Source organism: Tachyglossus aculeatus, unplaced genomic scaffold, assembly GCF_015852505.1.
Source record: "Tachyglossus aculeatus isolate mTacAcu1 unplaced genomic scaffold, mTacAcu1.pri scaffold_218_arrow_ctg1, whole genome shotgun sequence".
Classification (NCBI taxonomy): domain Eukaryota; kingdom Metazoa; phylum Chordata; class Mammalia; order Monotremata; family Tachyglossidae; genus Tachyglossus; species Tachyglossus aculeatus.
In genome coordinates, this window is record NW_024044934.1 from 56,068 (window position 1) to 83,101 (window position 27,034).

Sequence of the window (27,034 nt, forward strand, 5' to 3'; positions counted from 1 at the left end):
TTGTTGGGAAGGGACTGTCTCTATGTGTTGCCAACTTGTACTTCCCAAGCGCTTAGTACAGTTCTCTGCACCCAGTAGGTGCTCAATGAATATGATTGAAGGAATGAATACAGAAACCTACACATCAAGCTTAAACACCTCACTCTTGGCTTCAAGGCTCTCCATCCCCTCGCACCCTCCTACCTCACCTCCCTTCTCTCCTTCTACAGCCCAGCCCGCACCCTCCGCTCCTCTGCCGCTAACCTCCTCACTGTGCCTCGTTCACACCTGTCCCGCATTCAACCCCTGGCCCACGTCCTCCCCCTGGCCTGGAATGCCCTCCCTCTACACATCCGCCAAGCTAGCTCTCTTCCTCCCTTCAAAGCCCTACTGAGACCTCACCTCCTCCAGGAGACCTTCCCAGACTGAGCCCCCTTATTCCTCTCTCCCTCCCCATCCCCCCACCCTACATCCTTCCCCGCACAGCACCTGTATATATGCTTGTACAGATTTATTACTCTTTATATTACTTGTACATACGTACAATTCCATTTATTTTGTCAATGATGTCCATCTAGCTTTACTTCTATTTATTCTGATGACTTGACACCTGACCACATGTTTTGTTTTGTTGTCTGTCTCCCACTTCTAGCCTGTGAGCCCGTTGTTGGGTAGGGACCATCTCTCTATGTTGTCAACTTATAGTTTCCAAGTGCTTACTACAGTGCTCTACACATAGTAAGCACTCAATAAATACGATTGAATGAATAATAAAAGTGTACAAATCCAAAGGCAGAGGGAACACAGAAGGGAAAGGGAGCAGGGGACAGCCAGTGCACTTGACCCTAACAAGAATGGATTTTGACAAATGTGTTATGTTCTCAAAAATGGTGATTGGTCTCACTCAAAGAGGATTCAAGACTCAAAAGCTTGTTCCATCAGATCCTGCATTCTTCCAGGACGCAGCAGAATGAATCACAGTCTTTGCATGAAGACAGTTTTCCCTCTGAACACATTTCTCAGAGCCTCTTTCATGTCTTTGTTCCTCAGGCTGTAGATGAAGGGGTTCAGCATGGGGGTGACCACCGTGTACATCACGGAGGCTATCGAGCCCTTCCGTGATGCTTGGGTAGATACGGGGCTGAGGTAGACCCCAAAACCAGTGCCGTAGAACAAGGAGACCCCGGATAGGTGTGAGCAACAGGTGTTGAAAGCTTTATATCTTCCTTTGGCAGATGGGACTCTCAGTATGGTGGTTATGATGCGAGTGTAAGAGAAAATGATACCCACAATGGGAAAAATAGCCAATATAACTGTCAGCACATATAGCAGTACATCATTGATCAAAGTGTCTGTGCAGGAAAGCTTTAGGACCCGGTTAGGCTCACAGAAAAAGTGAAGGATTTCATTGTCTGTACAGAAAGATAATGGAAGCACCAATAATGTGTGAATCAGGGCATCAAGGCCACTGACACTCCAGGACCCAGCAACCATGAGGGCACAGAGCCGTGGGTTCATGATGGTGGTGTAGTGGAGGGGGTGGCATATAGCCACGTAGCGATCATAAGCCATCCCGGTGAGGAGGAAATGGTCTAGACCTATAAAGAGAAGGAAAAAACACATTTGGCCCAGGCAGCCAGAATAGGATATGGATTTATCTTGGGTCTGGAGGTTGGCCAACGTCTTGGGGACCGTGTTAGATAATAGACAGGCATCGACCAGGGAGAGGTTGATGAGGAAGTAATACATGGGGGTGTGCAGGTGTGGGTCGGAGCCGATGGCCAGGACGATGAGCAGGTTCCCCAGGACCCCAAGCAGGTACATCCAGAGGAACAGCCCGAAGAAGAGCTGCCGCTGCTCCACCCAGTCAAACAGTCCCAGGAGGAGGAATATCGGGAAGCTGGTTTGGTTCCCCTTCACCATGGGGCCAGAGTATCTGCTGGGAGAGACATGGCAGGAGAATGAGATGACAGATCAATCACATCCTGGTTCAGCCTCAACCTAGATTCTATGTGGTTTAATGTGTGTGTGTGTGTGTGTGTGTGTGTATTGGGGGGGAGGGAGATTAACATAGGCAGAGTAAACAGTGGAGAGACCCCATCACTCGACTTCAGACCGCCCCAGCTCTATTGGAAAGGTGGTTAGGAGGCCTGGGGTCTGGCTGAAGACCTCATTCATCTGAAATTCTCCCACTCCCACTCTCCAGCCTTCCTGGGGTCCTGGGTCTGCCCTTCCTGGGCCTGTGTGTGTGCCAGCACAGGGTGTAGTGGATTCATTCGATAGCATTGATTGAGCACTTACCGTGTGCAGAGCGCTGTACTAAGCACTTGGAAATGCAATTCTGCCCTACCCCCAGGCATAGCACTGGGCTTTCCCAGAATGGCTGTTCCCCATTCTCCATGGAACGCCCCATCAGAGACTCAGAACCCATCATCAGTGGCCCCTCAGGCTTCTCCTCACCCGACTGCAAAATCCCAGTTTCTTCAGACACTCCACTCCCAGACTTTCTTCCCCATCACTGTTCTCTCCTGGGCCTTCTCCAAATCCAGGATAAGAACTCGGTCACTGAGAATCATGAGTGATTTCTCTTGTTCTTTCCATGATGTCCAATCCCCTAAATACCATTCATCCTGGTAGAGAAGCAGCGTGGCTTTGTGGAAAAAGCACGGACTTGGGAGTCACAGGTCATGGGTTCTAATCCTCACTCCACCACTTGTCAACTGTGTGACTTTGGGCAATTCATTTAACTTGTCTGTGCCTCTGTTCCCTCATTTGTAAAATGGGGATTAAGACTGTGAGCCCCACGTGGGACAACCTGATAACCTTGTATCTACCCCAGTGCTTAGAACAGTGCTTTGCACATAGTAAGTGCTTATCAAGTACCATCATTATTATTGTTATCATTGCCATTATCAACAATGGCTCACAGATTTCACAGAATCTGGAACATAATAAGCGCTTAATAAATACCATCGTTTATTATTCTTATTATTCCAGTTAGTCATGAAGGAATTTTGTTTGGTTATCTGCTTTTTTTGGTTCTTACCTGGGCTTATAAAACGGTGCTCTTTAACACCTTCCCGGCTTCAAGTAAGTCACTCCTTTTTTTTAACTCCCCTTGTCAGCTTTTTCCTCACTAAGGTCTATGTTTTGTAAATTTTTTTTTTAGAAATTCAATAGCCCATGATTGTTTGTGGATTTCTTCCCCAGCAAGAATGCCAAATGTTCTCAAGTCATGATTGCTATGGCAGAGCGATTCTTCTATCTCCTGCACTAGGTCCAGCACACGATTCATAATACAATTCAATGTGTAATTTTTCCATGTTGGCTGTAGTACTAACGGTCCCAGAAAAGAGTCATTTGCCCAATCCAAGACCTTAAATTTCACTTCCTCCTTCCCTAATCTCTGATGACCTTGTCAACTCCTTTGCTGGTGAAATCGAAAGCATCAGACGTAACTTGACCAAGACCCACCTTCAACCTCCATGATGCTCTTCTATCTCTCCTTCCACCCTCTCCTTCTTCACAGCTTTCAAGAGAAAGTCTCCCACAGCCTTTCCAAATCTGTGCCTCTCTCTTGCCTCTCCCCCAACTGATTGATTCCTCACTCCCTTTCCCTTGCCCAGAACTCATTCTCCCTTCAACTCTCCCCAGCTTCATCGTTGTCCTGAAATCCCTCTTCCTCCAGGATGTTGTCCCTGATTGAGGCCCACCATCCCAACTCATGTCATCTTGGCATACCCCTAAGCATTTATTTACTCACATATAGTTTTCACTAACTTTCATTAGCACTATGTACTTGAAGAACCCCACATGAAGGAAAACTCACATTATAGTACTTCCATTATGTTCATCGCTTCCTATACTGCATCTCTTCTTATCCAGAGAAGATGTGTGTTTTTGGAAGACTCTTCGCTAATTCTTCCAAAAACTGTATTCTATCCAAAACACATAGTGAAGGCATGTGTTTTAGCACAACTAACTGTATATTATGATCTTCATCCTATTTTTGTTATCTTTTTATTCTCTTATCCATTTTTCCATCCCCTTCACATTCCAGTTTTATCCATGTCATCCTTCCTCCTACTCCACTGATTGTAAATCATGTATCTGCCTGGCTTCCACATTAGATTGTAAACTCTTTCATGGTAAGGACCATGTCTTTTACCTCTATCGCATTCACCCACTGCTTTTCTTTGCTTTCCCATATTTCAGAAATACCAATTATATTGAACTCCTCCTATTTTCCAAAGGATTCCCCGCAGGAGACTTGTCCAGGGAGCCAAAGATGCTGCTGGGGCTGTCCTTCCCCTGAGGTAGCTCTTACCTGGAATGTCCGTTCCAGCCTCTGACTCTGAGTGCAGGGGCTTCTATCTTGTATTTCTCACCTCTTGGCTGAAGGAATTGCCCGGCTCAGAGTTCCTAAGCAAGGCCGCTGCAAGCTGGAATCTTGTCTCCTCACCCAAAGGATAGTGTGGGAGGGACGGGGCTCGAGGCAGGACTATTTGCAGGAGTCTCTGGGCCCCTGGGACCACCGTTCCACAAGTCCCAAGCTCCTTGTTAGAAATGGTGCTCTGCATATAGTAAGTGTTCCATAGGTATGATTGATGAATTAAAAAACAAGCAAACACTCAGTGTCTGATCTCTGTCCCAGCTCCTCTGGGCTATAATGGAGGGATTCAGATGCCTTATCCTGTTCCCCATCCAGGCTACCCATCAGACCGCTGTTTGTTGATTGCAGGTGCGGCTCTGGATGCAATGAGATTTGATGTCAAGTTCCTAATACAGAATTCTTCATACAGAAGACAAAAAATAGCAAGGATGATTACGATGATAAGGATGATGTCAATGGCAACCGATAATCTCCATAACCTTCTCATCAGAGAAGAGACATAAGCTCACTGTGGACAGGGAATACGTCCACTTACTGTTATATTGGACACTCCCAGTTGCTTAGTAAAGTGCTTTGCACACAGTAAGCGATCAATGAATGCTATTGAATGAATGAATGAATTGAATCATCATTATCTTAATGATCATCATCATTAAGTTTTGTTTTTTCGTTTTTCGGGCCTTCATTAAGAAGCAGCGTGGCTTAGCTGCAGGAGCACGGGCTCAGGAGTCAGAGTTTGTGGGTTCTGATCCCAGCTCCACCACTTACCAACTGGGTGACTTTGGGCCAATCACTTCACTTCTCTGTGCCTCAGTTACCTCATCTGTAAAATGGGGATTAAGACTGTGAGCCCCACATGGGACAACCTGATTACCTTGTACCTACCCCAGCGCTCGGAGCAGTGCTTGGCACACAGTAAGTGTTTACCAAATACAATCATCATTAAGTGCTTACTATGTGTCAGACATTGCTCTAAGCACTGGGCACTGTGTGTTGTTCTAAGCACTTGGGAAAATAAAACAGAAACGCAAGACACATTCCCTGCCCACAAGGAGCTTATGCTCTACCATCGAAGCCATCGCTACATAGCTTTTCAATGAATGCTTTCTAATGATGTTAACTCCATGTGCATTGGAAGAACGTACTCAAGGGAAAAGAATTGTATTCCATAACTAGTTTCCATCAAGACAACATAGAATTTGTTGAAAAGACTACACAGGAATTGGACTACCAAGCCAACTGGAAACAGATAAAGGGTCAGACAAGCTATTTTCCAAGCTGACATGACTGGCTCTACTTTAAGGCAGTAATGTCAGGGACATGAAGTTCTCAAGACAGCCAGATGTTCCCAGTTACTTGCCAGAATTTAGGTATACTAGTGATGTAAGATGCTTCACTAATGACTAGGACTCCAGAATAGAGGTTCCTCGGTGAGTAGAAAGATTACAAGGCTAAAAGTGAGAAGACATGGCCCTAGTCATGGCTCTTCTATTGTTTAAATGTGTGACCTTGGGTAAGTCACTGAGCCTCTCTGTGCCTCAATTTCCCCTTTTGTTAAGCTAGGCTTGTAACCTCTCCTCTCTATCTCCATGGGGATGGGGTGAAGATAAAATGAGGTAATATGGAAGAAAGCCCATTCAACTCTTCAAACGTGCACATCCTGAATATTATCATCTTCTAGACTCTAAACTCCATGTGGATGGGGAATATGTCTACCAAATCTCTTTCAAGCACTTAGTACAGTGCTTTGCTCTATAAATATCATTGATTGATTGATTGTGTGATGTTCCACATTGGTTTCAGAGGAGATTGGCTCCAGATTTGTACCAGGAAATTATGCAGATGGCACATTATGTTGTAGCCACTATGGAGGCACAGTACCACTTCTGCCCTGCTCCCTATGGGGCTGATGAGCCGGAGCAACCGACATGCTTCAACTTCATCTGCCCCAGGACTTTACTTCCCTCAGCAAAACCATCCCAGCTAACAGGAGAACTCAAACAGCTTCACCCTCTCACTCTCTCATTAGGCAATACCTGTGGCCAGTGCTCCCACAAAAAGGGTATTCTGTGAAACCTGCCCCCGGCACCTCCAGAGGCACAGGAAGCATCCAGAAGGCTGGGGGAAGGTTGTTGCTAACCTACCCTCTCGGGGCTCAGTGGTGGGATAGGGAAGAGAGACAATTGCATCAATAACCTCCCCAAAACAAGGTAATGGGCTCACTCCCAGAGAGATTTCACAGATACCCCTCTTTATAGAAAAGAGACAAAAACATATTTTCTCTCTATATACAAGTACCCAAGGCCTAGTGTTTTTTCTCATTGAGCAGGGAGTACATAATCAGAATGCAACCCCCTTTGCAGGACAGGGACTGTATCCGATGTGATTACATTATATGTACCCGAGGGCTTAGTACAGTGCTTGGAACATAGTAAGTGCTCAGCAAATGCCACAATTATAGGCAATTTACATTTCAATCAGTCAGTCAGATTTATCGAGTGTCTACTGTGTGCAGACTAGACTGTGAGCCCGTTGTTGGGAAGGGACCGTCTCTATATGTTGCCAGCTTGTACTTCCCAAGCGCTTAGTATAGTGCTCTGCACCCAGTAAGCACTCAATGAATACGATTGAATGAATGAATGCAGAAACCTATGCATCAAGCTTAAACTCCTCACTCTTGGCTTCAAGGCTCTCCATCCCCTGGCCCCTTCCTACCTCACTTCCCTTCTCTCCTTCTACAGCCCAACACGCACCCTCCGCTCCTCTGCCGCTAACCTCCTCACTGTGCCTCGTTCTTGCCTTTCCCGCCATAGAGCCCCGGCCCACGTCCTCCCCCTGGCCTGGAATGCCCTCCCTCTGCACATCCGCCAAGATAGCTCTCTTCCTCCCTTCAAAGTCCTACTGAGACCTCACCTCCTCCAGGAGGCCTTCCCAGACTAAGCCCCCTTTTTCCTCTCCCCCTCCCCATCCCCCCAACCCTACCTCCTTCCCCGCACAGCACCTGTATATATGTTTGTACAGATTTATTGCTGTTTATATTACTTGTACATATTTACTATTCTATTTATTTTGTCAATGATGTCCATCTAGCTTTACTTCTATTTATTCTGATGACTTGATACCTGACCACATATTTTGTTTTGTTGTCTGTCTCCCACTTCTAGCCTGTGAGCCTGTGGTTGAGTAGGGACCATCTCTCTATGTTGCCAACTTGTAGTTCCCAAGCCCTTAGTACAGTGCTCTGCACACAGTAAGCACTCAATAAATATGACTGAATGAATAATAAAAGTGTACAAATCCAAAGGCAGAGGCAACACAGAAGGGAAAGGGAGCAGGGGACAGCCAGTGCACTTGACCCTAACAAGAATGGATTTTGACAAATGCGTTCTGTTCTCAAAAATGGTGATCGGTCTCACTCAAAGAGGATTCAAGACTCAAAAGCTTGTTCCATCAGACCCTGCTCCCTTCCGGGACGCAGCAAAATGAATCACAGTCTTTGCATGGAGACATTTTTCTCTCTGAACACATTTCTCAGAGCCTCTTTCATGTCTTGGTTCCTCAGACTGTAGATGAAGGGGTTCAGCATGGGGGTGACCACCGTGTACATCACGGAGGCTATCGAGGCTTTCCGTGATGCTTGGGTAGATACAGGGCTGAGGTAGACCCCAAAACCAGTGCCGTAGAATAAAGAGACCCCTGATAGATGTGAGCAACAGGTGTTGAAAGCTTTATATCTTCCTTTGGCAGATGGGACTCTCAGTATGGTGGTTACGATGCGGGTGTAAGAGAAAACGATACCCACAAAGGGAAAAATAGCCAATATAACTGTCATCCCATACAGCAATACATCATTGATCAAAGTGTATGTGCAGGAAAGCTTTAGGACCCTGTTAGGCTCACAGAAAAAGTGAAGGATTTCATTGTCTTTACAGAAAGATAATGGAAGCACCAATAATGTGTGAATCAGGGCATCAAGGCCACTAACACTCCAGGACCCAGCAACCATCAGGGCACAGAGCCGTGGATTCATGATGGTGGTGTAGTGGAGTGGGTGGCATATAGCCAGGTAGCGATCATAAGCCATCCCGGTGAGGAGGAAATGGTCTAGACCTACAAAGAACAGGAAAAAAAACATTTGGGCCAGGCAGCCAGCGTAGGATATGGATTTATCTTGGGTCTGGAGGTTGGTCAACATCTTGGGAATCATGGTAGATAATATACAGGCATCAGCCAGGGAGAGGTTGATGAGGAAGAAGTACATGGGGGTGTGCAGGTGCGGGTCGGAGCCGACGGCCAGGACGATGAGCAGGTTCCCCAGGACCCCAAGCAGGTACATGCAGAGGAACAGCCCGAAGAAGAGCTGCTGCTGCTCCACCCAATCAAACAGTCCCAGGAGGAGGAATGTCGAGATGCTGGTTTGGTTCCCCTTCGCCATGGGGCCGGAGAATCTGCTGGGAGAGACATGGCAGGAGAATGAGATGACAGATCAATCATATCCTGGTTCTGCCTCAACCTACATTCTATGTGGTTTAATGTGTGTGTGTGTGTGTGTGTGTGTGTGTGTGTGTGTGTGTGTGTGTGTGTGTATTGGGGGGAAGGGAGGTTAACATAGGCAGAGTAAACAGTGGAGAGGCCCCGTCACTCGACTTCAGACCTCCCCAGCTCTATTGGACAGGTGGTTAGGAGGCCTGGGGTCTGGCTGGAGATCGCATTCATCTGAAATTCTCCCAATCCCACTCTGCAGCCTTCCTGGGGTCCTGGGTCTGCCCTTCCTGGGCCTGTGTTTGTGCAAGCACAGGGTGAAGCAGATTCATTCAATAGTGTTTATTAAGCACTTACTGTGTGCAGAGCACTGTACTAAGCACTTGGAAATGCAAATTCTGCCCTACACCCAGGCATAGCATTGGGCTCTCCCAGTCTGGCTGCTCCCCACTGTCCATGGAACGCCCCATCAGAGACTCAGAGCCCATCATCAGTGATGCCTCAGGCTTCTCCTCAACCAACTGAAAAATCCCAGTTTCTTCAGACACTCCACTCCCAGACTTTCTTCCCCATCACTTTCTCCCCTGGGCCCTCTCCAAATCCAGGATAAGAACTTGGTCACTGAGAATCATGTGTGATTTCTCTTGTTCTTTCCATGATGTCTAATCCCCTAAATACCATTCATCCCAGTAGAGAGGTAGTGTGGCTTTGTGGGAAAAGCACAGACTTGGGAATCAGAGGTCATGAGTTCTAATCCTGGCTCCACCACTTGTCAACTGTGTGACTTTGGGCAAGTCACTTAACTTCTCTGTGCCTCAGTTACCTCATCTGTAAAATGAAGATTAAGACTGTGAGCCCCATGTGAGCCCACCTGATAACCTTGTATCTACTCCAGCCAGTGTCATCATCAAGTGAATAGGCTCCTCCAAGAGTGAATGACAGAGAATAGAAACCCACCTTGTATTTTTGTGTGAGGGCCTGATCGTGTGTCTGTCTATGGGCCTGCTCTGGGAATCCGGAGACATGGGTTCTGGTACGAGTTCTGCCTCCTGGGATTATGCCATCATTAAGGATCTTCCTGACCTGAAAAAACAACCGAGGATGATCTGCAAGGTAGACAGATCCAGCAGGTATCCTGAAATTAGTTGGTTATCGTGATCAATGAGCCATGCAAGGCAACCACCTGCAAAGCTATGACATTACAACATAGCATAGGCACTGTGTCCTCGTCACTTTGGCTGTAAATCGAACCTACTCATTTCCAAAACAACCTTTTTGAGCACAAGCAACAAGAGTGTGTGAGTGGCACGGCACAAACAGCTAGCACTGAAATTAACTCCTCTTCACAGGTTTAAAATCCTGACGTCTCAGGACCTAGGACTCAATAGGAGACTCCATCCACGACCAAGCAGACAATGACGATGGTGACTGGGAACGGCTAGTGCACTTGACCCTAACAAGAATGGATTTTGACAAATGCGATCTGTTCTCAAAAATGGTGATCAATCTCACTCAAAGAGGATTCATGACTAAAAGCTTGTTCCATCAGATCCTGCTTCCTTCCAGGAGGCAGCAGAATGAATCACAGTCTTTGCACGAAGACATTTTTCCCTCTGAAAACATTTCTCAGAGCCTCTTTCATGTCCTTGTTCCTCAGGCTGTAGATGAAGGGGTTCAGCATGGGGGTGACCACCATGTACATCACAGAGGCTATTGAGCCCTTCCGTGATGCTTGGGTAGATACGGGGCTGAGGTAGACCCCAAACCCAGTGCCGTAGAATAAGGAGATCCCTGATAGATGTGAGCAACAGGTGTTGAAAGCTTTATATCTTCCTTTGGCAGATGGGACTCTCGATACGGTGGTTATGATGCGAGTGTAAGAGAAAACAATACCCACAAAGGGAAAAATAGCCAATACAACAGCCAGCACATATAGCAATACATCATTGATCAAAGTATCTGTGCAGGAAAGCTTTAGGACCCGATTATGCCTACAGAAGAAGTGAAGGATTTCATTGTCTGTACAGAAAGATAACGGAACCAATAATGTGTGAACCAGGGCATCAAGGCTACTGACACTCCAGGACCCAGCAACCATCAGGGCACAGAGCCGTGGGTTCATGATGGTGGTGTAGTGGAGGGGGTGGCATATAGCCAGGTAGCAATCATAAGCCATGCCGGTGAGGAGGAAATGGTCTAGACCTACAAAGAGAATGAAGAAACACATTTGGGCCAGGCAGCCAGCGTAGGATATGGATTTATCTTGGGTCAGGAGGTTGGCCAACATCTTGGGGATCGTGTTAGATAATAGACAGGCATCGGTCAGGGAGAGGTTGATGAGGAAGAAATACATGGGGGTGTGCAGGTGCGGGTCAGAGCCAACAGCCAGGATGATGAGCAGGTTCCCCAGGACCCCAAGCAGGTACATGCAGAGGAACAGCCCGAAGAAGAACTGCTGCTGCTCCACCCAGTCGAACAGTCCAAGGAGGAGGAATTCCAAGATGCTGGTTTGGTTCCCTTTCGCCATGGGGCCGGAGAATCTCCTGGGAGAGACATGGCAGGAGAATGAGGTGACAGATCCATCACATCCTGATTCTGCCTCAACCTAGATTCTAGGTGGTTTAATGTGTGTGTGTGTGTGTGTGTGTGTGTGTGTGTGTGTGTGTGTGTGTGTATAGGGGGGCAGGGGGAGGTTAACATGGGCAGAGTAAACAGTGAAGAGACCATGTCACTCGACTTCATACCGCCCTAGCTCTATTGGAAAGGTGGTTAGAGGGCCTGGGTTCTGGCTGGAGATCTCATTCATCTGAAATTCTCCCACTCCCACTCTCCAGCCTTCCTGGGGTCCTGGGTCTGCCCTTCCTGGGCCTGTGTTTGTGCAAGCACAGGGTGAAGCAGATTCATTCAATAGTGTTTATTAAGCACTTACTGTGTGCAGAGCACTGTACTAAGCACTTGGAAATGCAAATTCTGCCCTACACCCAGGCATAGCATTGGGCTCTCCCAGTCTGGCTGCTCCCCACTGTCCATGGAACGCCCCATCAGAGACACAGAGCCCATCATCAGTGGCTCCTCAGGCTTCTCCTCAACCGACTGAAAAAATCCGTTTCTTCAGACAATCCACTCCCAGACTTTCTTCCCCATCACTGTTCTCTCTTGGGCCTTCTCCAAATCCAGGATAAGAACTTGGTCACTGAGAATCATGTGTGATTTTTCTTGTTTTTCCATGATGTCCAATCCCCTAAATACCATTCATCCTGGTAGAGAAGTAGTCTGGCTTTGTGGAAAAAGTACAGACTTGGGAGTCAGAGGTCATGAGTTCTAATCCTGGCTCCACCACTTGTCAACTGTGTGACTTTGGGCAATTCATTTAACTTGTCTGTACCTCTGTTCCCTCATCTGTAAAATGGGGATTAAGAGTGTGAGCCCCACATGGGACAACCTGATAACCTTGTATCTACCCCAGTGCTTAGAACAGTGCTTTCCACATAGTAAGTGCTTCCTTCCTCTCCCCCTCCTCCCCCTCCCCATCCCCCCGCCTTACCTCCTTCCCCTCCACACAGCACCTGTATATATGTATATATGTTTGTACATATTTATTGCTCTATTTATTTTACTTATACATAGTCTATTTATTTTATTTTGTTAACATGTTTTGTTTTGTTGTCTGTCTCCCCCTTCTAGACTGTGAGCCAACTGTTGGGTAGGGACCATCTCTATGTGTTTCCAACTTGTACTTCCCAAGTGCTTAGGACAGTGCTCTGCGCACAGTAAGCGCTCAATAAATACGATTGAATGAATGAATGAATGAATCATCATTATTATTCTTATTATTGCCATTATCAACAACAGCTCACAGATTTCACAGAATCTGGCACGTAATAAGCGCTTAATAAATACCATCATTTATTATTCTTATTGTTCCAGTTAGCCAGGAAGAAATTTTGATTGATTACCTGCTTTTTTTTGGTTCTTACCTGGGCTTATAAAAGGGTGCCTTTTAACACCTTCCTGGCTTCGAGCAAGTCACTCGTTTTTCTTTTTCTTAGCTCCCCCTGTCAGCTTTTTCCTCACTAAGGTCTATGTTTCGTAATTTTTTTTTAGAAATTCAATACCCCATGATTGTTAGTTTGTGGATTTCTTCCCCAGCAACAATGTCAAATGTTCTCAAGTCATGATCACTATGGCAGAGCGATTCTTCCATCTCCTGCCCTAGGTCCAGCACACTATTCATGATACAATTCAATGTGTAATTTTTCCTTGTTGGTTCTAGGACTAACTGTCCCAGAAAAGAGTCATTTGCCCTATCCAAAAACTCTAATTTCACTTCCTCCTTCCCTAATCTCTGATGACCTTGTCATCTCCTTTGCTGGTGAAATCGAAAGCATCAGACCTAACGAGCCCAAAACCCACCTTCAATCTCCATGATGCTCTTCTATCTCTCCTTCCACCCTCTCCTTCTTACCAGCTTTCAAGAGAAAGTCTTCCACAGCCTTTCCAAATCTGTGCCACCCTTTTGCCTCTCCTCCAACTGACTGATTCCTCACTCCCTTTCCCTTGCGCAGAATTCATTCTCCCTTCAGCTCTCCCCAGCTTCAGAGCTCTCCTGAAATCCCTCTTCCTCCAAGATGTCGTCCCTGATTGAGGCCCACCATCCCAGCTCATGTCATCTTAGCATACACCTAAGCATTTATTTACTCACATACAGCTTTCATTAGCACTTATTCGAGACTATGTACTTGAAGAACCCCATAGGAAGGAAAACTCACATTATAGTATTTCCATTATGTTCATCGCTTCCTATACTGCATCTCATCTTATCCAGAGAAGATGTGTGTTTTGGGAAGACTATTCCCTAATTCTTCCAAATGTTCTATCCAAAACATTTAGTGTGAGCCCGTCTTCTAGACTGTGAGCCCGTTGTTGGGTAGGGACCGTCTCTTTGTGTTGCCAACTTGTACTTCCCAAGAAGTTAATACAGGGCTCTGGACATAATAAGCTCTCAATAAATACGATGGAATGAATGAATGAATGAATGTGTTTTAGCACAACTGACTGGATAGTATGATCTTCATCCTATTTTTGTTTTCATTTTATTCTCATCCATTTTTCCATCCCTTTTTTATTCCAGTTTTATCTGTGTCATCATTCCTCCTACTCCACTGATTGTAAATAATGTATCTGCCTGTCTTCCGCATTAGATTGTAAACTCTTTCGTGGTAAGGACCATGTCTTTTACCTCTACTGCATTCACCCACTGCTTTTCTTTGTTTCCCCATATTTCAGAAATACCAATTATATCAAACCCCTCCTATTTTCCAAAGGATTCACTGCAGAAGACTTGTCCAGGAAGCCAAAGATGCTGCTGGGGCTGTCCTTCCCCTGAGATAGCTCTTACTTGGAAAGTCCGTGCCGGCCTCTGACTCTGAGTGCAGGGGCTTCTATCTTTTATTTGTCTCCTCTTGGCTGCAGGAATTGCCCGGCTCAGAGTTCCTAAGCAAGGCTGCTGCAAGCTGGAATCTTGTCTCCTCACCCACGAGGTAGTGTGGGAGGGAGGGGGCTCGAGGCAGGACTATTTGCAGGAGTCTCTGGGCCCCTGGGACCACCGTTCCACAAGTCCCAAGCTCCTTGTTAGAAACAGTGCTCTGCATATAGTAAGCACTCGATAGGTATGATTGATGAATTTAAAAACAAACAAACACTAAGTGCCTGATCTCTGTCCCAGCTCCTCTGGGCTATAATGGAGGGATTCAGATACCTTTTCCTGGTCCCCATCCAGGCTACCCATCAGACCGCTGTTAGTTGATTGCAGGTGGGGCTCTGGATGTAATGAGATTTGATGTCAAGTGCCTAATACAGTATACTTCATAAAGGAGACAATAAATAGCAATGATGATTATGATGATAAGGATGATGTCAATGGCAACCGATAATCTCCATAAACTTCTTACCAGAGAAGAGACATAAGCACACTGTGGACAGGGAATATGTCCATTTATTGTTATACTGTACTCTCCCAAGCGCTTAGTGCAATGCTTTGCACACAGTAAGCGATCAATAAATACTATTGAATGAATGAATGAATGAATTAGATCATCATTATCTCCATGATCATCATCATTAACTTTCGTTTTTTGTTTTTCCGGCCTTTATTAAGAAGCAGCGCGGCTTAGCAGCAGGAGCACGGGCTCAGGAGTCAGAAGTTGTGGGTTCTGATCCCAGCTCCACCACTTACCAACTGGGTGACTTTGGGCTAATCACTTCAGTTCTCTGTGCCTCATTTACCTAATCTGTAAAATGGGGATTAAGACTGTGAGCCCCAAGTGGGACAACATGATTACCGTGTATCTACCCCAGCGCTTAGACCAGTGCTTGACACACAGTAGGCACTTAACATATACCATCATCATTAAGTGCTTACTATGTGTCAGACACTGTACTGAGCACTGGGCACTGTGGGCTGCTCTAAGCACTTGGGAAAATAAAACAGAAATGCAAGACACATTCCCTGCCCAAAAGGAGTTTATACTCTACCATCTAAGCCATCGCTACATAGCAGCTTCGGGAAGGAATGTTTTCTTATGATGTTAAGGCCAGGTGCATTGGAAGAATTAACTCAAGGATAAGAATTGTATTCCAAAACTAGTTTCCATCAAGACAACATAGAATTTGTTGAAAAGACTAAACTAGAATTGGACTACCAAGCCCAAATGGTAACAAATAAAGGGTGAGACCGTTGCTCCCCGGGGTTTTGGGGGCAACTCTCGGGTTCTTACCCTCTCCGGGTCTTCAGACGTCTCTGGATGCAGGCCGCGCGTTCACACCAGGAAGAGTCAGCCAGAGGTCCAAAGCTTGGTTGCCATTTATTTGCTATCAGCGATTACATAGTTAATAAAGAAAGAGAGAACGAGAGAGAGAGAGAAAGGGAGGGAGAGAGAGCACCTGTGTGTGTGTGTGCGTGTGTGCCCCCCCTTGTCTTGTTCGTCTCTTATATCCCCCGTTGCCCGGGGGCAGGATTTTCTCAGGCCAAGTAGCACACTCACTCGCCACCCTCCAGCCACTAGCCTAGCAACAGCTCTGTCCATCACGAAGCGTTTGCTCTGGCTGGCCCCCAGCCACCCGTTGCCAACCATTGCTGGCTGCGGATATGGCCTTGAGGTTGCCTCTGAGCTTTGCAGGTGCAAGGTTGTTTTTCTTGCCCTGGTCCCTTTATCTCCTGTTGTTGAGTCTGTTTGGCTTTGAGCCGTTGGGTACGGTTTGTGTGCACATACTCCCTATCTTTCCCACGCTCCCCACGTGTCCCCCTCCCGTTATGGCGGGGACCGCTAAGGGCGTCCGCGCAATGGGAGCATCTCGACCTGAAGCTCGCGGACCACCCGGGCAACAATGGAGCAAAAGAGACGAAGGAGGCACGGTAGGCACATGAGCAAAAGCAAAAACCCCCCGGTGGCGGCAAGGATCGAGACCAGCCAAGGGGCCAATCCCCCGGGCATCACGCGTTTAATCCAGTCCCAAAGTTCCTCCACCACATCCTCCCCGCGGCCTAGATCGTCCCAAGCCTTGGGGAAGTGCAGCGACTGGGCGTTGAGCTCGTCGATAAGGCGGCACAGTTCCTGTAACTCGCCGGTCACGTTGGCAGCCAGGAAAAGTCCCTCCAGGTGTTTCTTTACTCCGTCCCAGGAGGCAGGGAACGAAGAGTTGGTGGCGTTGCAGCGGAGCGGAAGCACGCAGACATGCCGATACCGGTAGTCGCATTTCATCGCCTGCCGTAGGGACAGGAGGCGAACCTCGTCGCCGAGCGTCTCGATCACGTGCTCAGGGCCGATCAGCTCCTGCTGCAGGGAAGCGTCCAGGTGACGCTGAACCCCCCACGCCAGTTGGGTGGAGTGCATGAAGGCCGAGAGCTGAGACGCGAGAAAACCAGTCCGATCGTACAGATTCAGGATTTGCCATTCCTGGAAGGCGGAAAACGCGAGGTTCGCGATACCCAGCATGGCCTCAAATAATTCCCTGCGGGTGCGCAAGCCGCGCAAGCGGGTCGCTAGGGTGTGCCATCGATGGTCGGAGGCCTGGGAAAACCAAGGGTCAGCGGACTTAACGGGTATAAGGGTGTAGCGGGGCCGCCGGACCAGCCAAACAGCATAATCTGCCGCACCCTCCGTGGTCATGGGTCGCGCCCGAGACATAAGGACGCATTGAGAGGAACCCATGGTGGACAAGGAAAAGTCGCCATAAGCTGACCGGGAGGCAGTAAGGTTCCAGCTGGGGTCAGTACTTGGGCAGGCTATAAGCGCGTAAGGGGCAGGGATAAGGGCGTTCCCTTGAAAGGCATAATCATGGTCGGCACAATTGCCCTGCAAGTGCAGGGAAACGTTCAGACCCTCACGGAAAAGAATACGATACACCGAGAAAGGGTAATCCTGGCACGTCGCCCCATCAGGGCAGGCGCACGAGTGGACCCTAACAGTCGCGGTGGGAGAGCGCAGGGAAGTAAAGGCTTTCCAGAGACCGCGGTGGTGCGTTCCCCACGGTAGCGCGTAAAGCCCTGGTGCGGCCGCCTCCGTATATGTGCGGTCCCCAATGTGGTCATCCCAGGGGAGTAGGAGGGTACCGTTATCACTATGGGGAATACAGCGGAATATGCCCGTGGAACAGTCAGTTAGAGGCATCCAAACCCCACCCCGACCCTCGGCGCACATTCTCCCGGGACCGGGGAGCGAGCTCGCATTTCGGATATAGCCGAAGTACCCCCCGCTTTCCTCGCTGGATTTTGTGCCGCCGGGGGTGCACTGAAGTGTGCCGTGGATCCCCAGCAGGGTAAGGTTTCGGTGTGTGGGGTGCCCCTGACCTTGGGGTATGTTGACTTCCAGTGTAGAAGCAAAATTTAGCAACCACAAGCAAGATCGGGTCACCTCGGGCTGGTTCGAGAAAGCCCCATTGCCGGTGTACCAGCATATGGGGGGACCAGTGCTGCGCAAGATAGCGCCCCGAATACGGATCTCATGCTGGTCAGTGTCTGGGGACTGACCCCGGTGCTGGCCCGTGAGCTTGGTCACGTTCCCTCGAAATGAGAGTTGGGAGGAGTCCTCCCTCCAGGAGACCATGCGTAACAAAGGCGCATTGGCGAGGAGGGCCCACCTCCAAACCCCGCTCTGCTCCTCAACATCTTTCAGGTGGCTATTTACCAGAGCAGTCCAGTTAATCCGCGTCCCGGCCTCCCTCCCCACCGCGCCCCCGGGAAGAAGAAGGGGAAGGGGAAGGAGGGGGAGGAGGAGGGGAATCAGGGCGCTGGGACTTCCCCTGCGGCTGGGCATCGTCTTCCCCGACGAGGCGGAGGTGTCGCGAGGAGATCCAAACGGGGCCATCACCTGCGGAGATACAAGCATACCCTCGACCCCGAATTAGTACCGGATCAGGACCGCGCCAATCGCCCTCCACAGTACGCCACATCGCTCGCCCCATAGTGCGGGCGTGCGGGTGGTGGCCCCGGGGCTTCACGGTCGCGGACCTGTGGCAGAGTTGCCGCATGGTGGGGGAGAGTCCCGTCTCCCGATCAACAGATAGGAAGTTATGGGTGTACGTTGCCTTGTCTAGGGCGTACTGCGTGACCCGCTTCCCCACCCCCTGCTTTTGCAGGAGAGTTTTCAGCGTCCTGTTTGCCCTTTCCACTATACCTTGACCGTTAGGGTTGTAAGGTATCCCGGTAACATGGGAGATGCCAAAGGAGGAGAAAAAGAGGGACATGGCTTTGGAGACATAGCAGGGGCCATTATCCGTTTTTATCTCCTGGGGTGTGCCTATAGTGGCAAAGCAATGGTACAAATGGTTTTGCACATGTTTTGCGGCTTCTCCTGCTTGGCGTGTCGCCAGCATGAATCCGGAGAAGGTGTCAATGGTCATATGAATCGTGGAGGTCCCCCAATGGGTGACATCCATTTGCCACAGCTCGTTCGGCGTGAGCCCCCGGGGGTTCACACCCGTCGACCCTGCTGGCCGTGGGGTGAACGGAAGACAGCGAGTACAGCGCCGGACAATAGACCGGGCTTCCTCTCTAGTGACCCCATACAGCCGGCAGAGCGAGGTGGCCGGGAGATGGAACTCCCTATGCGCCGCAGCCGCGGCATCCAGCCCCATTAGTGACGGCCCTGTGGGGTGTAGGCTGGCATCCACAGTTCGGTTGCCGTCAAAGATCGGCCCTTGTCCGTCTGTGTGGGAACGGACGTGCATGAGGTATACCTTACATGCCCTAGCCGCTACGGCAGCCTGAAGCCGAGAGATCACATTCCCAATCTCTGAGTGCCGGTCGAAAAGTATGGAGGTTTCGATTCGCCAGGCAAGGTTAACGGCATACAGGCTATCCGAGATAATGTTGATCGCCTGGGGGTAGTTAGTCATTGTCCATATGATAGCGAAAAGTTCATTTAGCTGAGTCGAGCCGTATGGTGTGTCGAGCACCGACAAGACACCGGTGGTCTGATTGAAAACTGCCGCCCGGTGTTCCTTGGTGGCGTCTGTAAAGACATTGTCTCCTCCGACCAGAGTATCAGAGATCACCCGAGGGATCAGAATGTCCGATCCCCCGTATAAGTGGCTAAGAGTCAACGGGGAGCGTTCCGTAAAGGTGGCCTGCTGTAGGAGCATGGCCCACAGGAAGCTGTCCCTGGCTATCGCCTCAAGGTCTCCCATGGCTATCCCGACACGGACTATAGGGTAAGTGGCTGAGAGCGCCACTACCCTCTGTATGGCGTTCTGGCAAAAGCGACCGAGAATCTCAGTCTCCTTTGGGAGAACACGGGAGGGATTTCGAGGATAGCACCATTCGAGAATCACGGCTCCTTGGTGTACAGCCACGAAAAGGCTACCCTCCCGAAATATCGTGACCTCCATGGGGAGGTGGGGTTCAGCTCGACAAGTATGGCTACCCACCAACCGCTGTGTGATTTCTCGGAGTGCGCTTTTCGCGGACCCCGTCCATTCGCGGTGCGATTTAAGATTGGGGTCTCCTTTTAGGAGATCGTACAGGGGTTGCATGAGGGCGGAGGGGATGGGCGTTCTCGCGCGCATCCATTGAATCCTCCCTACCAAACCCTGCATATCGTTTAACGTGACATATTTTCGGGGGTCAATTTGGGGTGGTCTTTGAGTCACCCGGGTCTCGGTGACGTCAAACCCAAGGTACGTGTACGGGGCTGATTCTTGTACCTTCTCAGGTGCTACGAATAAACCCTGGGCTGCGAGGGCTGCCACCACTCGCCGGGTGAGCGTCTGTACCTGCCCTTGGTCGGGCATACCCAGAAGGATGTCGTCCATGTAATGGACGATCGTCGCCCCCGGGTATTCCTTGCGGAAAGGGGCGAGTATCCGCCCCACGAACCACTGGCATATGGTGGGACTACAAGACATGCCCTGTGGCAGCACCTTCCACTGGTACCGGAGTGCTGGTTCCGCGAAATTCGGGCTCGGGACAGTAAAAGCGAACTTCACCCTGTCGTCAGGGTGTAACGGGATGCTGTAAAAGCAGTCCTTAATGTCTATGACCCGGATCTGGTGATTTTTTGGAATCATGTTAGGGGAGGGCAATCCGGGTTGTAGGGGTCCCATTGGCACAATGAGCGCATTGATTTTTCTTAAATCCATGAGGAAGCGCCACTTCCCTGCGGCTTTCTTTTTTATAACGAATACGGGGGCGTTCCAGGGGCTGAACGATTCCTCTAGGTGCCCCTGTGCAAATTGGAGCGCAACTAGTTCCCTCAGCGCCTGCAGCTTGTCCTTGGTCAGGGGCCACTGGTCCACCCATACAGGTGGGTGTGGAAGCCATACCAGTGGGGGTGTTGACAAGCCCCGGAACCCAGTGGCCCCACCTAAAAAGGATCAGCTTCATCTATAAGGTGGGCTCCCAGCCCCTGCAGAACATCTCTACCCCACAGATTCATACGGAGCCCTTGAACGTACAGCGGGACGAACGCACCTTGCCGTCCCCGGCATGACCAAATCAACGAACGGCCCGCCTCTCTTGCGGCTTTCAGTCCCCCCACACCTTGCACCCCCATCGAGTGGTTTGCTAGTGGCCACTCCGCTGCCCAGCAGCAATCCTGAATAACGGAGCGATCGGCTCCGGTGTCCAGGAGCCCTTTAAGGGGCTTTCCCTCAACTAAGAGGGTCCGCCATGGTTTATCAAGGGTTATTTCTTGTATTATTCCAATAGCCGGGGGTGGGGGATCAGGGGGCGGGGGGTCAAGGGGCGTAGCGCGAGCAATGACCATTCCCGATCCTAGGTATATACCATACGGATGATGGTTGGTGAGGGGAATCTTCCCGGGCCCTTCCCCCCGTTCGGACGAATGAACGACCCCCGCCGCTCTTGTCTGAAGCCCCACCACTAGGGCCCTCCAGGGGAGGGGCTGTATTGGGACGTTTACAGTGTCCCCTGGTCGAATTTCCACTGGGGCCAGGCATCGGACTTCAGCCCAAGTGGCTCCCGGGACCGAAGCCTCTGGTACTCCTCTTTCCTGCCCCGCTTCCTCCTTGTCAGTCTGGCAGGTCGCGTCAAACTTACGAACGAGTCTCTCTGGCCCTTGAAAGGCCGCACGGAGGATACCGTGTATAAGAAAGTCCACGTCGTTTAGCTCCCCCGGGTGGGAGTCTTCATAGGCCGTCATCTGTTCCCCAATAACGTCCCATCGCTCCTCCGTGATCCCGGAATCAAGTATCCACGGGGAGGTCATAGTTACCTTCCCTATAAATTCCCTTATTGTTTTCAGCTCAATTTTTACCCCTTTACTTTTCAATATCTTGTAACAGTGCCGTGTGTACAATTCCTTATCTTCTGGCTTATATATGGGCAGCGATCGTACTGTCCCCATCTTCCCGCCTGACCTTTAGCTACCTGGCCTACGGGGCACTCTCACTGGTCTTCCCCAATGGGGGTACCCGAGCCCCACGTTGGGCGCCTGTCGTTGCTCCCCGGGGTTTCGGGGGCAACTCTCGGGTTCTTACCCTCTCCGGGTCTTCGGACGTCTCCGGATGCAGGCCGCGCGTTCACACCAGGAAGAGTCAGCCAGAGGTCCAAAGCTTGGTTGCCATTTATTTGCTATCAGCGATTACATAGTTAATAAAGAAAGAGAGAACGAGAGAGAGAGAGAAAGGGAGGGAGAGAGAGCACCTGTGTGTGTGTGTGCGTGTGCGCCCCCCCTTGTCTTGTTCGTCTCTTATATCCCCCGTTGCCCGGGGGCAGGATTTTCTCAGGCCAAGTAGCACACTCACTCGCCACCCTCCAGCCACTAGCCTAGCAACAGCTCTGTCCATCACGAAGCGTTTGCTCTGGCTGGCCCCCAGCCACCCGTTGCCAACCATTGCTGGCTACGGATATGGCCTTGAGGTTGCCTCCGAGATTTGCAGGTGCAAGGTTGTTTTTCTTGCCCTGGTCCCTTTATCTCCTGTTGTTGAGTCTGTTTGGCTTTGAGCCGTTGGGTACAGTTTGTGTGCACATACTCCCTATCTTTCCCACGCTCCCCACGTGAGACAAGCGATCTTCCAAGCCGACATGACTGGCTCTACTTTAAGACAGTAACATCAGGGACTTGAAGGTCTCAAGACAGCCAGATATTCCCGGTACTTGCCAGAATTTAGGTATAGTAGTGATATAAAATGCTTTATTAATGACTAGAAAACCAGAATAGAGGTTCCTCTATGAGTAGAAAGATTACAAGGCTAAAAGTGAGAAGACATGACCCTAGTCCTGGCTCTTCCATTGTTTAAATATGTGACCTTGGGTAAGTCACCAAGCCTCTCTGTGCCTCAATTTCCCCTTTTGTTAAACTAGGCTAGTAACATCTCCTCCCTATCTTCATGGAGATGGGGTGAAGATAAAGTGAGGTAATATGGAAGAAGGCCCATTCAACTCTTCAAAAGATGCTGTGCACTTCCTGAATATTATCATCTTCTAGACTCTAAAATCCATGTGTATGGGGAATATGTCCACCAAATCTCTTTCAAGCACTTAGTACAGTGCTTTGCTCTACAAATACCATTGATTGGTTGATTGTGTGATGGTCCACATCGCTTTCAGAGGAGCTTGGCTCCAGATTTGGACCAGGAAATTATGCAGATGGCACATCATGTTGTAGCCACTGTGGAGGCACAGTACCACTTCTGCCCTGCTCTCTATGGGGCTGATGAGCCAGGGGCAACCGAGGTGTTTCACCTTCATCTGCCACAGGACTTTACTTCCCTCAGCAAAACCATCCCAGCTAACAGGAGAACTCAAACTGCTTCACCCTCTCATTCTCTCATTAGACAATACCTCTGGCTCCTGCTCCCAAAAAATGGGTATTCTGTGAAATCTCCCCCCTGCACCCGCAGAGGCCCGGGAAGCATCCAGAAGGCTGGGGGAGCGATGTTGCTAACCTACCCTCTCAGGGTTCAGCAGTGGGTTAGGGAAAAGAGCCAATTGCTTTAATAAACTCCCCAAAATGAGATAATGGGCTCATGCCCAGACAGATTTCACAGATCCCCCTCTTTATAGAAAAGAGACAAAAACATATTTTCTCTCTATATAAAAGTACCCAGGTTCCAGTCTTTATTCTCATTGAGCAGGGAGTACATAATCAGAATGCAACCCCCTTTGCGAGGCAGGGACTGTATCTGGCTTAGTACAGTGCTTGGAACATAGTAAGTGCTTAGCAGATACCATGATTATAGGTAATTAACATTTCAATCAATCAATCATATTTATTGAGTGTTTACTGTGTGCAGAATACTGTATTAAGTGCTTGGGAGAGTACAATATATCAGAGTTGGTAGACACTTTTCCTGCCTACAAGGAGCTTCTGGTCTAGAGGGGGAGACAGATATTAATATGAATTATAGATGTGTACATAAGTACTATGGGGAAGAGGATGAGGTGAATATGAAGTGTTTACTGTGAGCCCGTTGTTGGGTAGGGATGCTGAGAAGCAGCATGGCCCAGTGGAAAGAGCCCGAGCTTTGGAGTCAGAGGTCATGGGTTCAAATCCCACTTCTGCCAATTGTCAGCTGTGTGACTTTGGGCAAGTCATTTAACTTCTCTGTGCCTCAGTTCCCTCATTTGCAAAATGGGCATTAAGATTGTGAGCCCCACGTGGTACAACCTGATCGCCTTGTATCCCCCCAGTGCTTAGAACAGTGCTTTGCACATAGTAAGTGCTTAACAAATACCATCATTATCATTATTATCTCTATATGTTGCCGATTTGTCCTTCCCAAGCGCTTAGTACAGTGCTCTGCACACAGTAAGTGCTCAATAAATACAATTGAATGACTAATGAAAGTGCACAAAACCAAAGGCATAGGCAACACAGGAGGGAGAGGGAGCAGGGGAAATGAGGGCTTAGTCAGGGAAGGCCTCTTGGAGGAGATGTGATTATAATATGGCGTTGAAGGTGGGGAGGAGATTGATTGTTTCTTGGATATGAAGAGGGAGTGAATTCCAGGCCAGAGGCAGGATGTGGGCAATGGGTCAGAGGTGAGATAGACAAGATCGAAGTACGGTGAGTAGGTTGGTGTTGGCTGAACAAAGTGAACATGCTGGGTTGTAGTAGGAAATCAGCAAGGTAAGGGAGGAGGGAAAGGTAATTTAGTGCTTTTAAGCTAATGGAAAGGAGTTTCCATTTAATACGGACGTGGATGGACAACTACTGGACGTTCTTGCGGAATGGAGAAATATAAATTGAACAGTTTTTTTTAGAAATACGTCCCAGGCAGCCGAGCTAAGTATTGAGTGGAGTGAGGAAAGACAAGGGAGCACTTAACAAAATACTGGTTTAAGCACAGATTACCCTTTTCCAATAACTTAATCTGGGTGACCCCAATACTAGCAACATCCACTTATTTTTCCTCCCTGTGGAAAGCCTTTTGCATAACTTCTTCTGTGATCTCAACCCATGACACTCTTCAGGTTGGAGCAAGGAGGCAAAGGGAGAGCTGCCTTTGGCTCATTTCCATTTTTCCGTGGCCTTCTAACCTCCCCTTGGAGCCAGTTCTTTGCCGGAATAGGCTGACCTCCAGCCAGTGTCATCATCAAGTGAATAGGCTCCTCCAAGAGTGAATGACAGAGAATAGAAACCCAACTTCTATTTTTCTGTGAGGGTCTGATCACGTGTCTGTCCATGGGTCTGCTCTGGGAATCCGGAGACATGGGTTCTGGTGCCAGTTCTGCCTCCTGGGATTATGCCATCACTAAGGATCTTTCAGACCTCAAAAAACAACCCAGGGTGATCTGCAAAGTAGACAGATCCAGCAGATATCCTGAAATTAGTTGGTTATCGTGATCAATGAGCAGTGCAAGGCAACCAACTGCGAAGCTACAACATTTCAAGATAGCATAGGCACTGTGTCTTTGTCACTTTGGCAGTAAATTGAACCTGATCATTTCCAAAAAACCTTTTTGAGCACAAGCAACAAGAGTGTGTGAGTAGCACGGCACAAATCCCTAACACTAAAATTAACTCCTCTACACACGTTTAAAGCCCTGAAGTCTCAGGACCTAGGACTCAATAGGAGACTCCATCCACCACCAAGCAGATGATAACGATAGTGACTGGGGACGGCCAGTGCACTTGACCCTAACAAGAATGGATTTTGACAAATGCATTCTGTTCTCAGAAATGGTGATCGGTCTCACTCAAAGAGGATTCAAGATGCAAAAGCTTGTTCCATCAGATCCTGCTTCCTTCCAGGAGGTAGCAGAATGAATCACAGTCTTTGCACGAAGACAGTTTTCCCTCTGAACACATTTCTCAGAGCCTCTTTAATGTCTTTGTTCCTTAGGCTGTAGATGAAGGGGTTCAGCATGGGGGTGACCACCGTGTACATCACGGAGGCTATCGAGCCCTTCCATGATGCTTGGGTAGATATGGGGCTGAGGTAGACCCCTAAACCAGTGCCGTAGAATAAAGAGACCCCTGATAGATGTGAGCCACAGGTGTTGAAGGCTTTATATCTTCCTTTGGCAGATGGGACTCTCAGTATGGTGATTATGATGCAGGTGTAAGAGAAAACGATACCCACAAAGGGAATAATACCCAATATAACAGTCAGCACATACAGCAATACATCATTGATCAAAGTGTCTGTTCAGGAAAGTTTTAGGACCCGATTAGGCTCAAAGAAAAAGTGAAGGATTTCATTTTCTGTACAGAAAGATAGCGGAACCACTAATAATGTGTGAACTAGGGCATCAAGGCCACTGACACTCCAGGACGCAGCAACCATCAGGGCACAGAGCCGTGGGGTCATGATGGTGGTGTAGTGGAGGGGGTGGCATATAGCCAGGTAGCGATCATAAGCCATCCCGGTGAGGAAGAAATGGTCTAGACCTACAAAGAACAGGAAAAAAAACATTTGGGCCAGGCAGCCAGTGTAGGATATGGATTTATCTTCTGTCTGGAGGTTGGCCAACATCTTGGGGATCATGGTAGATAACAGACAGGCGTCGGCCAAGGAAAGGTTGACGAGGAAGAAATACATGGGGGTGTGCAGGTGCGGGTCGGAGCCAACGGCCAGGATGATGAGCAGGTTCCCAAGGACACAAAGCAGGTACATCCAGAGGAACAGCCCGAAGAAGAGCTCCTGCTCCTCCCAGTCAAACAGTCCCAGGAGGAGGAACATCGGGAGGCTGATTTGGTTCCCCTTCACCATGGGGCCGGAGAATCTGCTGGGAGAGACATGGCAGGAGAATGAGATGACAGATCAATCACATCCTGGTTCTGCCTCAACCTAGATTCTATGTGGTTTAATGTGTCTATGTGTGTGTGTGAGTGTGTGTTTTGGACGGGGTTATCATGGGCAGAGTAATCAGTGGAGAGATCCCGTAACTCAACTTCAGACCACCCCAGCTCTATTGGACAGGTGCTTAGGATGCCTGTGGTCTGGCTGGACATTTCGTTCATCTGAAATTCTCCCACTCCCACCTTCCAGCCTTCCTGGGGTCCTGGGTCTGCCCTTCCTGGGCCTGTGTGTGTGCCAGCACAGAGTGAAGCAGATTCATTCAATAGTATTTATTGAGTGCTTACTGTGTGCAGAGCACTGTATTAAGCACTTGGAAATGCAATTCCACCCTACCCCCAAGCATAGCACTGGGCTCTCCCAGTCTGGCTGCTCCCCATTCTCCATGGAATGACCCATCAGAGACCCGGAGCCCAT

The 27,034-nt window shown here is 49.0% G+C and overlaps 3 protein-coding genes and 1 pseudogene across 3 annotated transcripts; all 4 read right to left on the minus strand.

Moving 5' to 3' along the window:
* Positions 1–954: 954 nt before the first annotated feature.
* Positions 955–1,902, minus strand: LOC119923682 (olfactory receptor 7A10-like). Its single transcript, XM_038742991.1, has one exon. The coding sequence runs from the start codon at positions 1,900–1,902 to the stop codon at positions 955–957; it is 948 nt and encodes a 315-aa protein (XP_038598919.1).
* Positions 1,903–7,859: 5,957 nt separating this feature from the next.
* LOC119923683 (olfactory receptor 7C1-like) lies at positions 7,860–8,708 on the minus strand. The gene is made up of 2 exons (XM_038742992.1): positions 8,354–8,708; positions 7,860–8,068 (listed from the first exon to the last, which is right to left on the minus strand). Exons 1-2 carry the CDS (start codon positions 8,706–8,708, stop codon positions 7,860–7,862), a joined length of 564 nt encoding a protein of 187 aa, XP_038598920.1.
* A 1,728-nt stretch (positions 8,709–10,436) lies between these two features.
* Positions 10,437–11,381, minus strand: LOC119923684 (olfactory receptor 7A10-like). The gene has a single exon (XM_038742993.1). The coding sequence runs from the start codon at positions 11,379–11,381 to the stop codon at positions 10,437–10,439; it is 945 nt and encodes a 314-aa protein (XP_038598921.1).
* Positions 11,382–25,585: 14,204 nt separating this feature from the next.
* Positions 25,586–26,530, minus strand: LOC119923685 (annotated as a pseudogene).
* Positions 26,531–27,034: the final 504 nt, after the last annotated feature.

Excerpts from the sequence above, each read along its gene's own strand:
- LOC119923682 (XM_038742991.1), bottom strand. The coding sequence starts at position 1,902 with ATGGTGAAGGGGAACCAAACCAGCTTCCCGATATTCCTCCTCCTGGGA.
- LOC119923684 (XM_038742993.1), bottom strand. The coding sequence starts at position 11,381 with ATGGCGAAAGGGAACCAAACCAGCATCTTGGAATTCCTCCTCCTTGGA.
- LOC119923683 (XM_038742992.1), bottom strand. The coding sequence starts at position 8,708 with ATGTACCTGCTTGGGGTCCTGGGGAACCTGCTCATCGTCCTGGCCGTC. Across the intron at positions 8,069-8,353 it reads TGCTGGGTCCTGGAGTGTTA|GGGTCTCTTTATTCTACGGC; the intron begins GTGGCCTTGATG and ends CACATCTATCAG.